Source organism: Rhinolophus ferrumequinum, chromosome 27 (genome assembly GCF_004115265.2).
Source record: "Rhinolophus ferrumequinum isolate MPI-CBG mRhiFer1 chromosome 27, mRhiFer1_v1.p, whole genome shotgun sequence".
Classification (NCBI taxonomy): domain Eukaryota; kingdom Metazoa; phylum Chordata; class Mammalia; order Chiroptera; family Rhinolophidae; genus Rhinolophus; species Rhinolophus ferrumequinum.
The window spans coordinates 15,882,678-15,894,956 of NC_046310.1; the positions used below are offsets into that span (position 1 = coordinate 15,882,678).

Genomic DNA, 12,279 nt, shown 5'->3' on the forward strand with positions numbered 1-12,279 from the left:
AGGTTGAAGAGAAGGGGAAGCCCTGCTCCCCAAGGAGACAGACGCACCTAGATAACTAAAGTGGCAAATAGAGTGGCAAACAGTTCATTATGGAGTAACCTCTCACCACATTTTAGCCCGTTCGGCTCTTGGATGTATTTCCTCCGTGTGCTCCTCTGTATAGGAGCAGGCTCTTACAGGCTGCAAAGCTGGACTTGTCACTCACAGGGCCTCTTGTCTATGGGGCTGAGTTCCCAAACAGAGCGCATGGGGCCCTCTGTGCCCTGAGCTGACCAGGAAAGGGTAGGGTACCATGACACTTTGACTTTGGTTCCTACAGACTTCGGCTGAGTTGTGCTGGCTGTTTAGCCAGCTGTGTGGGGCCACCTGTGTCCAGAGGTTCACTGACAAAAAAATGAAAAGTTTCTTCTTCCTTGGAGAGCCCTGGGGCTGAGGGGTTGGTTAGCAGGGACTGCCAAGCCGGGAAATAGGCGCGTGAGATATGCTGTGTTTGAGGGCAGAAACGAACAGTGCTCTGTAAAACCCTGAGCGCCTCATCAGTGGGTTGGCCACAGGGCCCTAACCTGGAGGGTAGGACACACCCCTGCTGCCCCACAGCTGGCATCAGACAATCCCTCGACCACTCTGTGCCTTGGGTTTCCATCCCTAAAACAGGTATAATGAGCCCTAAGGGAATCGAGGCAAGCATGAACATGTTAATGTTAAGTGGATGAGCTCCAAAGTACCTGGGAGCCAAGACCTGAACACCCACAAGCATAAAACACGTGCTCTGCTTCTGCAGGGGTGCATGGTATGTGACGGGAAACCTCCCTCTGCCGTTAGGTGCCAGGGCTGCGGGGCAAGACGGTCCTTTCTTGGGATAGAGGCTTTGGAACTTGGGAGAACTGCAACTTCTCCCATCTCAGCAGGACTCTGGACGTCAGAAAACCTGTGCAAGCCCAACATCTGTTCTTGTTCTAAACCAACACTCATCTTTGAGTGCATACAAGCCCGAGGATGTCTCCAAACTGGGAGCAATCCCCCGTTCTAATAAATTCGCAAAACTAGAGAACAAAATCATGGCTCTGGTGAATTGGTTCAAGCTGTCAATCCAGAGTCTTTGGAATAAAAATGAATACAAAAAATAAGTTTTGAGGGTCCTGAAAGCCCTGGATGTGTGGGGAAAGGAACCCGTGTATGTGTCAGGACTTGGAGGGGAAACTGAATACAGAACAAAGGACACACGGGGCCCAGCTCAGAAAGGCTCCTAACCCCTTAAAGATGCAGCCCCTGTCTCCTCTTCCGTTCTCTCAAGCTCATGTACACCTGCTCCAGGCTCAACCTGCTGACGCGGCCCAGGGAGAGGTGAAAGCGAACGCCACCTGCTGCTCCAGCCTCCTTTGGACCTACTGGCTTGTGCCAGTGAAGTCTCCATGTTCTGTGTGAGTGGCCTTACCAGAAGAACCTTAAAAGACAGTTAACATTTATTCATATGCAATACTGATCAGGAAATAGCGCTATAAACACAACTTAGGAAGAGCCAGTCAGAAATAGGAGAAGACACCAAGAAGACACGAGCTGTAAATAACATTTCAACAATGTGTTTGATTTTCTTTTTTGTTTGTTTTGTTGCTTGCATCGCGACTAGCACCATCTGTACACAAGAAAGTATGAACATAAATGTTTGGATAATAATAAAGATTTGCAAGGCACTTAATCAGTCATTCTGGGTAATTCTCATTGTTTTGCGTCAGCTTGCAACAGCAATCCCACGTCCACCTTAGCCCTTTCTCACAAAACCAGGAGAAGAGTGAGGTCTCTTTTGCCAGCAGTTCTTATGTACAAACAAATTCTTGAAAGTTCCTCAAAGTGCTTTTTCAGTCTCACGGGGCTTCCACATCCCTTGGGCTTCCCATCGTTTTCTCCTCCCATGCGTGTTTGGTGTTTGCACCTTTCCTACAGAAAACAAAAGAAAAACCGCCTTCCGCTCAACGTCACTCCACACTTGCCACCAACCTTCATCCTCATTCTGTGGTCTCTGAGCGCCGCCAGCACCGAGCCCGGTGGTGCGTGTGACTGGCTCTGGGGTTGCGGGAACGAGGGGCCCGGCACAGGGCGGGGGGGGGAGGGGGGGGCCGGCTCTCTTCATCGGCGCCTGGAGGTGATGTCAAAGCAGGTGATCATCATGAGATGGGCCTTGCAGAAGTTGACGCGGCTCTCCAGGCGCTCTGTCACGCACTCGAGCGCTTCCAGGTACTCCAGAGAATCCAGCTCCCAAACCTGTTCCAGGTCAACTGCAAAGAAGGACAAGCTGATGAAGAAGTGAGCGAGGGGGAAAGGGGATCTGACTGCGGCCATGGCCCCACCTGCCACGCCCACACCTGCCCCTCTCTGGGAAGGGCTTGGTGTCCCCTCCTGCCTGTCACTCTGCCTCTCGCAGGTTCAGAGTAGAATACTGTTAACTACCTGCCATTAGACAGGGGGCCCAGCATGGGGAGCAAGACGTAGATGGCAGCCAGGACGACAGGGAACGCCCCAGAATCCATGGCCATTTGACTCCCAGGTGGACGATACCTAACCTGCTGGCATGGCTTCCTGAAACGTAAAATGAAAGTCCTAACTGCCTCTCTGCCTGCCCTCCCTAAGTGGAGTTGCCAAGAAGAATAAAATGAAAACAAGAAAACGAACGGGAACGTGGTTTGACAACATGCTGTAGACGTAAGGGTTGGTCCCCGATGTGACTTCTTTTTACAGGAGAGTTCACTGACATCCAGAGGAGCGAGGTGCCCTGCTCAGGGTTACACAGGTCATAAGGACTAGGGCTGGGAAAGAGGCTGAGGGCTTCTGAATATCAGCCTAACATTAAAAAAACAACAAAACAAAAATCCACCCTGCCACAATTACCTCAGGCTATATGACCGGACCACCTCAAAAGGGGCATCAGAATTAAAAAATAAAAATACACAGGATGCCAGCACACATTTTCTATGCCAATACCCGGGCTACCACCCATATCCAGGCAGTGGTCTGCATGCAGCCGCATTGATATTTATTGGGTCATTCTTGATTCCATTCATCTTAAGGAACCAATCCATCTTTCTCCTCCGCGCGGCCTTCTGGGCGTCCCTTTTCTCAGCATCAAAACCCACTGATTCCTGACATGTACAAAGGCAAGAAGGAGACGAGTTTCTCCTGGGCAAAAATGTGACTTTGTTAGATGAAGACAATTTTCAAGCCTGCCTTAGGCATAAACAGCTCTCAAAAAGTAAAATTTTAATGATAACGGTAAAAATGAAGGGGCACCGCCCGACTGGCTGCCCTGGGATCTTACAGCGCCTGGGGATTCATGAGAGAAGGAGAAGAAGGGCATCCACAGGTGGGAGAGAAATGGCCTCAGCTCCCTGTGTGTGCCACGGTCGGACACTGGTTCTTGCCCTCCGCGTCTTTTCTGCCTCCTCAGTGCCTCGGAGGGAAATGCCCTCGAGAGCAGGAGTCCATGTCTTTGTACAGATTTCTAACAGAGGACCTAAGTCAGTGAGTCGTGCAAGAAGGCCCTCAGGAAACGTCTCCGGTTGAGAACATCTGTTCAGCTGAACTCTGGGATGATGGTGATAACACCAACAACTACCAGGTGCTGCGCTCTCATCCCGGGCCACGCGGTGGAATGCACACTTGACCGACAGTACCTGGCTCACTCCTCACAACAACCCTATCCAGTAGGTACCATTATGCATCCTATTTCACAGTGAAGGAAATCAAGGCTCAGAGAGGTTAAGTGTCTTACCCAAGGCCCCCCAGCTAGCCAGCATCCCAAATGCATGACTCTGGTCATGGCCGCCAATGGCATAGCTTAACATGACAGTCTGCATCATAGATTGGTCACAGTGCTCACCCAATGAGCCCAATGAGGTACTCAGGGGGGCGTTACGACCTCATTCTTATGTAAAAAAAACCGCTGGAAGACAGATTTTTATAAGTGGTAGGGCCCAGCTAGGAGGCTGACAGAGCCTGTAGCTTTCTTGTTCACCCAGTATCATTTCACCCAATATTTCCTAAAGCCTCAGACCCTGCCTGCCGTGCACCCTCCACTGGCCAGAGAACACTGGCGCTAAAGGGTGATGTGATGTTTTGGGGGGCAGTTGTGAAAAGAGGGAAGCACAGGGAAGGCGGGAGGGCTGGAGAGTAGAGCCGGAGAGAGCTGGACAGGAAAAGGAGGTAAAGGAATTTTAAAGGCAAGAATGCATCTTACTCCACATAGTAAGTCTTCCCACACTGGGTCTCATGTCAGTGTAATAGTTGGGACCAGATTGGAGCTTTATTTTGTGGTAAGTGGATGGGTTAGGAACAAATAAATATGAGGCAGTTGAATCCGTCTTTCAAAGACAGCAAAATTGTTCTGACTTGTTATTAGATGGCTACTGTCATCTGAGGCTTTCTATTAAATGGAAATAACCCTGTGGACGTTATTTTTTTTTCACTCAGAAATGTTTTTCTTGCTTTCTGGATCCTCAGCGAGGCTTTTCTAGGATTGTGCCATCTACCCTGCTAAGACCTCCATAAATTCTTATCTATTTCGGGCTAGATATGCAATATGATTTTGTGGACTTGGAGCAGTTTGTAATATAGCCTTCATGTCTGTCTGGGTGATCTTCTGCCACAGGCAGGGGGAACATCTCATTTGCAGGTTCCTTGGACTGAGACACAAAGAATCTTACAAGAGCAATCCTCACCACCCCCGTGCTGCCCCCACCAATCCCATCTGCCCTCCCCCCACCCGAGAGTGGGGTGGCACGCTCAGGGCGAGTGTCTCCATTTGATGGGCAGCGGAGGCCCTGGGATTCAGACACAGGCACCATCTGTGTCCGGATCACCCTGGCTCGCGTACCAGACTGTTTAGCTGGTGAACCCCGCAGCCGCAAGGATGCAGATGAACCGCGGGCCTTACATTCGCTGAGCCATTTGTTGGGATCCAGCATCAGGTACTGTTTCGTCATCTCCAGCTCCTTCATTAGCCACTCGTACTTGGCTCGGACCTCGGCAATTCTCTGCTGGCGGTGCTCCAGAATCTTCAGCTTTGCGTTGAAGCACGTGACCTCCTGGCAGGTAGACCAGAAGGAGAAACGGGTGGTGGCGAGAAGGGAAAAGGACCTTCAGCTCCCAGCCCGCTCCCAACCCGCTCCAAGAGGGTGCTCTGCTAGAAAGGGCTGCTTATGCATCGGCAGTGGAAAGGAGCTTGTCACTGGGAAGTTCGGGAGGGACCTGGGCCACCCCAGCCGAATTTCAATCGTGACGGCTCAGACAACCCAACCACAGGGTAAGACTATGGAGGGCATTGCTCAGATGGAGAAGGCAGCTGGTGTTTTGTGGCTGGAGCCACAAAAGCCTTCAAGACGGCCAGCTCCCGAGCCTCTGAGCCTTGACGATGCTTCAGGCAGGGAAACAGGGAGCTCCCTGAAGTCCTGTGCTGGCACTCAGCCACCGCCTCCCACCCACACCAGAAGCCAGCTGCGGAGTCTCCCCGGGGCTCAGGCCCTTCTCCCGGGCACTGCCCCCATCCCTGCCCCGAGGACCTGCCGGCGGGACCGCCACCGTGTGGGGCGGAGGTGGCTCACCTTGCTATTGCCCCCTCGTCGCCGCTGCAGCCGCTCCACGTCATCGATTTCATAGACTTTAATCTCAAAAGGTTCCCCGAGGCCCCTCTGGGCGCTGCGCAAGGGGCCGTCCACCCAGCGCACCCCCGTGCTGTTGGCGGGTTTCCTCACGGGGGAGGGGGTGTCAAGGGACAGCGCTGGGATGAGCCTCCGTCTCTGAGAACCTACGAGGGGGTAACTCTTTTTGAATTTCATTTTTTAAAACATATGTTCTCTTGATGCAAACAGGCACCCCAGGGGGGTCCGCAGCGCAGAGGACATTGAAACACACCCACCTCCTGCCGCGCACCTCAAGCTTTCCACCCGTTAAACGCATTTAGGCTTTACCTCCAGAGGCTCAGGAAACCCCTGCGTCACCTTTAGAGCCACCCCCAATCTCCACCTGTGAAATACACACACGCACACACGTGCACACGCACCAAAACACATCGTCTGGAACTGCGAGCAATACTGGCCACGCCCTCAGCATGGATATGGGCTTGGATGAGATTAAAGAGATGTTTGTGTTGGGGAAAAAGGGTCCTAGGGTTGGCATTGTAGTACCAGGAGTTCCAGGAAACACTATTTATTTACTGATAACCAGAATACTATAGGAAACACTGATTATGTGCCCGGCCCTACTCACCATGCTTTCCACATGGGAACAAATCAGCCAGCTGCCCCCTCATGCCTGCTCTCCTTCTTCCTGGGCAAGAGGGACCCTGAGTTGTGGCAGAGCCCACGGCCCCCTGGAATGGAGGGCTTGCCCTTGTGTGGTATGTGCAACTGACTCACCCACCATCACAATACCGGCGGAAGTGTTACGTGCCCCTGGTAGAAAGTGTTTGTAAAGGGTGGGGGTCTGCCCTTCTCCTTTGTCCTGGATGAAATGCGGGCCTGATGGCTGCTGGTCCATGAGATGAAGATTGTGAACAACCGAAAAAAGGACAGAGGGAGCCTGGATTCCTGCCACTCTGGAGACTTTTCCATGATCACCTAACAGACTTTTTCTTTCTTTTCTCAAAGACAATTTTTTAGCGCATTGTCAGGTTCACAGCAAAATTGAGAGGGGGTTACACAGATGTCCCATATACCCTCGGCCCTCACACAGGCACAACCTTCCCCACCGTAAACATTCCCAGCAGAGAGGTACGTTTGTTGTAAGTGATAAGCCTACATCCACACATCAGATCACCAAAGTCCATAGTTTACATTATGACACATTCTATGGGTTTGGGCAAATGTAGGATGACACGTATCCTTCATTATATTATCATACAGAGTATTTCCACTGCCCTAAATATGCCCTACAAAAACTTTTACATGAGAAATAAATCTCTATATTGTTACTGGGGGGTTTTCTATCACAGGCAAATCTAGAATCTCATTGAATTCTCACAGAAGAGGAAACTAAGGTGTAAAGTACTTAAGTCACTTGCACAAGGTCTCAGTGTTTCCTTGTTAAAAAGAAATCCACTGCCCACATTCTCCACCAACATAACAAAAATACCAAATAATAAATGATTCCCCAAAGGATGTATTGCGACTAAACAGCACAGAACTCGGCACAGAGTAGGTGCTCCTTGAGCCTCAATAATCGATTTGGGGAGATGAAAAACACACAGGAAGTAACTTGGGAAGTATAAAGAGCGATGACATGCTGATTTGTGCCTTTAGGAGCAGGTCTAAAGAGGATTAGGACACCACAGGACTGGCAGGGCAGGGGACCCACTGCACCAAGCACCACCTTTTTTTCGACTGGTGGCGCGAGTGAGTGAAGCCGTGAGCTGCCCTCTAAGCACAGGGCCTAACCTTTTCATCCAGGTCTGGAAAGGAACTATCCCTTTCTTTGGGCGACTATCTTGTTTGCTCCACTGGTTCTAGCTCCTCTCCCAGCAGGAGGTGGTGGGGCCGCTCCAGACCTGGCCCCTTGGAAGGGAAGCCTGGGCCTCAGAGGCCAGGTCATGCTGCTGCCTCACCTCAAAGAACAGCCACCTCCTGAGACACACCTACCTGGCAGCACCTTCTGAGGGCAAGGAGCATTTAGGAGGCTTGCTTTCTCCTGGGAAGGAGGGCGGTTGGGAAAGCTGATGCCATCCCAACAGGTGTATCCTGAAGCTGAAGGGAGCTTGATCTAATTTATTCCCAGTTGATATGTGGTCCCCTCCTGAGTTTGAGGAAAGAAGGTGGGCTTGCCTGAAGCCTTGGCTAGCTGAGTTTGGGCTTTATCTAATTCTGCTTTCCAATGAAATGGATAAAGGCACCATTCGAAGTCAGATCTGAGTGAGAATGAAGGGGAGTGAGCCAGAGCTTTGCACCCCGTGGTTAGGCAGCCCTGAGAACAGCAAGGTCACACAGTCCTGGTTTTGCTGGAGTGCCTGGCAGATGGGCAGCAGGCGTCAGGGGGCTGATCCTGGAAGCGGGGTCCTTACAGCACCGCTCACCACGGTGGTCAGAGCAGTCAGTGCCCTCTCTCCTCCACTCTCTCTCCATCCTCCTCCCCTCTGCGCCCCCTAATTCTAGCAGCTTCTGCCTGTCCAGTGCTGAGCCAGCATGGCCTGATGACCCTTCCAGAAAGAGACATTGTACTTTTCTCCAACTTTGAGAAATCTGCTGAGGCTAAGGAAAGCATCAAGTACCACAACCTCAGATGGAGAAAAAGAGCCAGAATTCTCTGAGGTAGAATAAGACGGCCGAGACCCCGGGCTGTATTCTCACTGTCTCTTTCAGGGAATCAGGACCAAGCAAAGCTCCCCATGGTGGTGGCAGTCCCGGCAGGACCTGGCTGGTCAGGGCATGAGGGGGACAGTGAGGGACACTGAGTGCAGTTAATTTGCTCTATGAAGTATACTGTGTCGTCTAGGCATCTGGGTTTCACGACTGATCTCACCCTGTAGAGTCCAGATCATTATCTTGTACACACACACACACACACACACACACACACAGATTTATGAAACCAGGAAACATCATCCACTAGAGTAAAGTAAATGTCTGTCTCCTTAGCGTCCAAGACATTTACAATTAAAATGAGCCAGCGAACAGTTTTGTTTTGTTCTAAGTCAGTCTGAGCAAGCTAGTGGGCTTTGAGCCAACCGCTTTGCCTTGTGGGCCTCAGCTCCGGCCTCTGTCAGGTGGCACTGCTGCAGAACCTCTGGGGACACTAAGGCACGGCCAGCATCAGCGGAGGGTGTTCAGTTCTCTGGCTGACAAAGGGGTGTGGGGAGCAGAGAGTCTGGGCATCCTGCAGGTGCAGACGGGGCCCTAGACTCCCGGCAGCCCTCATTCCTCTGGGCTGCCAGCACTGGTGAAGGGCCTCCTGTGATGCTCTCTTCTCTGGGTTTGATAATGTGTCCTCAGACCCTAGTGAGGGTGACTGGTCCTGCTCCTCACCTCCCCCGATGCCGAGGACACGTCAGGAAGCACCTCTCTGAAAGGGGTCCTAATGTAATGGGTCTCAGTGTTTGGGCCCCAGCTGGGGAAACATGTCAGGCATTTGTGGATGACACTTCCAAGGACCCGCTGGCATGAGACATGAGGGAGGAACTGAGCAGTGTCATGGGATGGGTGGTGTATTAGTGATCTATCGCTGTGGAATAAATTACCCCAAACCTAGCAGCTAGAAAACAACAAACATTGATTCTCTCACACATTCCTGTGGGTCAGGAATCTGGAAGCAGCTCAGCTGGGTGGTGCTGGTTCACGGTCCCTCGTGAGCGGCAGTCAAGCTATCAGACGGGGCGGCCGTCATCGGAGGCCTCGATGGGCTGGAGCATCCACTTCTAAGCTCACTCATGTGGCTGCTGGGCAAACTTCAGTTCATGACCCAGGAGCCTCTCCACGTGACTGTTTATGGTTGTCTCCAGAGCAAGAAAGGGCCCCCGAGACGGAAGCAGCAGTGTCTTTTATAACCTAATCTTGAAACTGACATCCCATCACTTCCATCTCACTCTACTGGACACAGAGAGCAGCCCTGGTACAGTGTAGGAGGGGACTATACAGGGTGTGGGTCCCAGGAGGCAGGGACCCTTGGGGTCCGCGTTGGAGTCTGGCTGCCCCAGATGGGAAAATAGCTGGAACAAGGGCCACCCTCTCGCTCCCTCCGATTCCCACTCCAGGGCATCGGGATGGGAGTGGAGATCACCCTGATGGTGGAGAGAGGAAGGTAACCAGCCTGAATAGACAATGACATTCCACGGGCTACGATCGCGTAACAGAAATACCCTAAAGGCTATCTAACTCCCGTCGCCTTCTGTCCACGCTACCTTGCACCTCTCCAACTTCTTCACCACATCACTCCCTGCCAAAGGGAGACGTGAGTACCTAAGGTCAAAGGAACTGGAGTGCAGGAGCGAGGCGTCCGTGTGCGGGGATCATGGCTCTTCTCAGAGTTTTGAATTTGGTTACCTGTACATCCATTCCGTGAATGAACGGATATCGGCCACGTCTTGCGCCGCCCACTGAGGAGCCCTTCCACCCTCCCTCATGTCTCCCCCAGGTGCACTGCAAGCCGTGCTTAGAGTACGATGGGGAAAGCTGAGCACTGGGGCAGGGGCACACGGTCGGACTAGAGGAAATGGCGTTTAAGGCTGTGAAGGAAGTTTCAGAGGGAGAGACGGTGCCCTTGCTCTGCTCGGAAAGGCACAGAAAGCAAAGGTGCCCACTTATCACTGGGAGAAGCCTGGTCACCGGACCTTGTCTGGGTCCTCACATAGATGTGATTTCTTTGGTTTTCTGCATGCTCCACCAGCTCCACCTCTCAAGCAGACGCGTCCAGCTTTCTGCCTGAGCCCAGTCTCTGCCAGTGACCACTTCCTTCCAGTTGCTGGAAGATCAGGGGGCATCCGTGGTTGGAAGTTGTGCGGAAAGCACGTCAGCTGGGCAATGGTGGCATGAGGCCTCACTGGTCACGGCCTGTCTGACTGGGGATCACACATCCTGAAACAGCCTCCTCCTGATGCCCGTGGGTCAGGATTCCTTCTTCTTCTCGATCAATCCCTGCTCATCAGCCCAGCACTCAATCCAGACGGGCAGAAGTTGAGTGTATAAAAATACACTTAAGCTGATAACTGCCAATATAGTTTTGCTGTATGAAATGGCCCCGATTCGACTTCAGAAAATCAATGCTGATATTTTAATGAAACTTTCAACCAGGTCCCCTCTCCCTAAACAGAGGCTGAAACCACCCTCACCTTTTTAATACATGGCGGCCAGCTGCATGCATTAAAAGGGGCCACTGACCAGTCACAGCCATTCTCACTCTGTCCTCTGCAGCACTGGTGGCTCAGGGGACAAGCCTGACATTGGGCTTTCCATTGGAGACACCACTGAGTCCAGACAGAAGTGCCCACACTGAGTTCAAAGATGCTGCCTCTTAGGTCAAATCTCAGGAAACAGGGCACGTGAGTGCTGACACCTCACAGCACTCCTCAGGGGATGTGCTTCTGTCCACCCCCAAACTCCCACCCCCGAGAAGCCATCACCATCCGCTTTCCCTCCACCACCCACTGTCTTCATTCTGATTCAAGGTACGGGCACTAGGAAGACAGAGAATCAGAAAGCATAGTGCACTGACGTTGAAAGGAACCAAAGACATCAGAGATGAGAGGGAGAGAGAGAGGATTGGTCTGTGGTTTTACTGACCAACAAGAGCCAGCTCCGCACGCCCCTGGCCCATGAACGGCTGTGCTGGCTGTACTGTTCGCTTAGAGCTTTAACTGGAGAGTAAACTCTTCCCAAGCTGGAGATAAGACGGAGCCAGTGCCCGGGGCCATAGGCTTCTCCTCTGGGCAGACCCATAAGGTCACAATGAATCTGAGAAATTCCTGTCACCTAGTGAAATGTCTTAGTGAAATGCATTACTCATGTGCTTGTGTAAACCAACCTGCTGCGCTGCCAGCCGTCTAGAAGTATAGCACAATTATGTACAGTACACAATACTCGGTAATAACGAACAACTATGTTACTGGTTTATGTATTTACTATACCTTTTACTGTTATTTTAGAGTGTACTTTTTCTACTTATAAAAAAAGACTTTGCTATAAAACAATACACGGTTTATGCCAGCAGCAGCCTCGTACGTCTCGTGTTTATTACATCTCCTGATGGCATCATTTTCTCTTGTGCTTGATTTAATCTCGTTTTGTTTTGCAGTCACACAGCGTACAGGCTCGTAGCCTAGACTCAGGAGGCTACACCATGTAGCCTAGATGTGTAGTAGGCTGTACATCTAGGTTTATGTAAGGGCACACTCTATGATGTCTGCACGACGATGAAATGGCCCAATGACACAGGACGATGAAATGGCCCAGTGACACAGGACATATCCCCGTCGTTCAGGGGTGCGCGACTGTACGATCATTCTTATTATAGTTGCCAGATGTTCGAGGTAGAACCTCAGCTGGGCCTAAATTTTCTTGCTGTCATTATATCCACTAAGAATATCGCCTCCGATGATATAATCTCATCCTGTTGCCTAAGGCCACGCTCTTGCTGCTCCGAGCTTGTGCCACCATCACTGCCTGGGCCTACAGTGCCCTCCATACCCCCTGCCTAAGCACCCTCAGGGCCACGCTCAGTGTTTCCCCAAAGCCTTCTTCTGGTGCTCTGGGCCCTCCCTTGGTCTAAATGCTTCCTCCACTTACGTCTCACTCCACCGCTCGGGATTTG

At 51.6% G+C, this 12,279-nt stretch overlaps 1 protein-coding gene across 2 annotated transcripts in view; it reads right to left on the bottom strand.

The window, feature by feature from the left end:
• Window positions 1-713: 713 nt before the first annotated feature.
• KIF26B (kinesin family member 26B) overlaps window positions 714-12,279 on the bottom strand; it is a 407,807-nt gene continuing 396,241 nt past the window's right edge. The window contains exons 13-15 of one of the 2 annotated variants that reach the window (XM_033099718.1): window positions 5,592-5,794; window positions 4,925-5,075; window positions 714-2,273 (exon numbers count right to left, since the gene is read on the bottom strand). In XM_033099718.1, coding sequence (XP_032955609.1) covers window positions 2,125-2,273; window positions 4,925-5,075; window positions 5,592-5,794 — 503 coding nt within the window. In that variant the 3' untranslated portion in view covers window positions 714-2,124. Of the gene's footprint in view, window positions 2,274-4,864; window positions 5,076-5,591; window positions 5,795-12,279 lie in introns of both variants that reach the window. The other variant, XM_033099717.1, reaches the window with a different exon arrangement.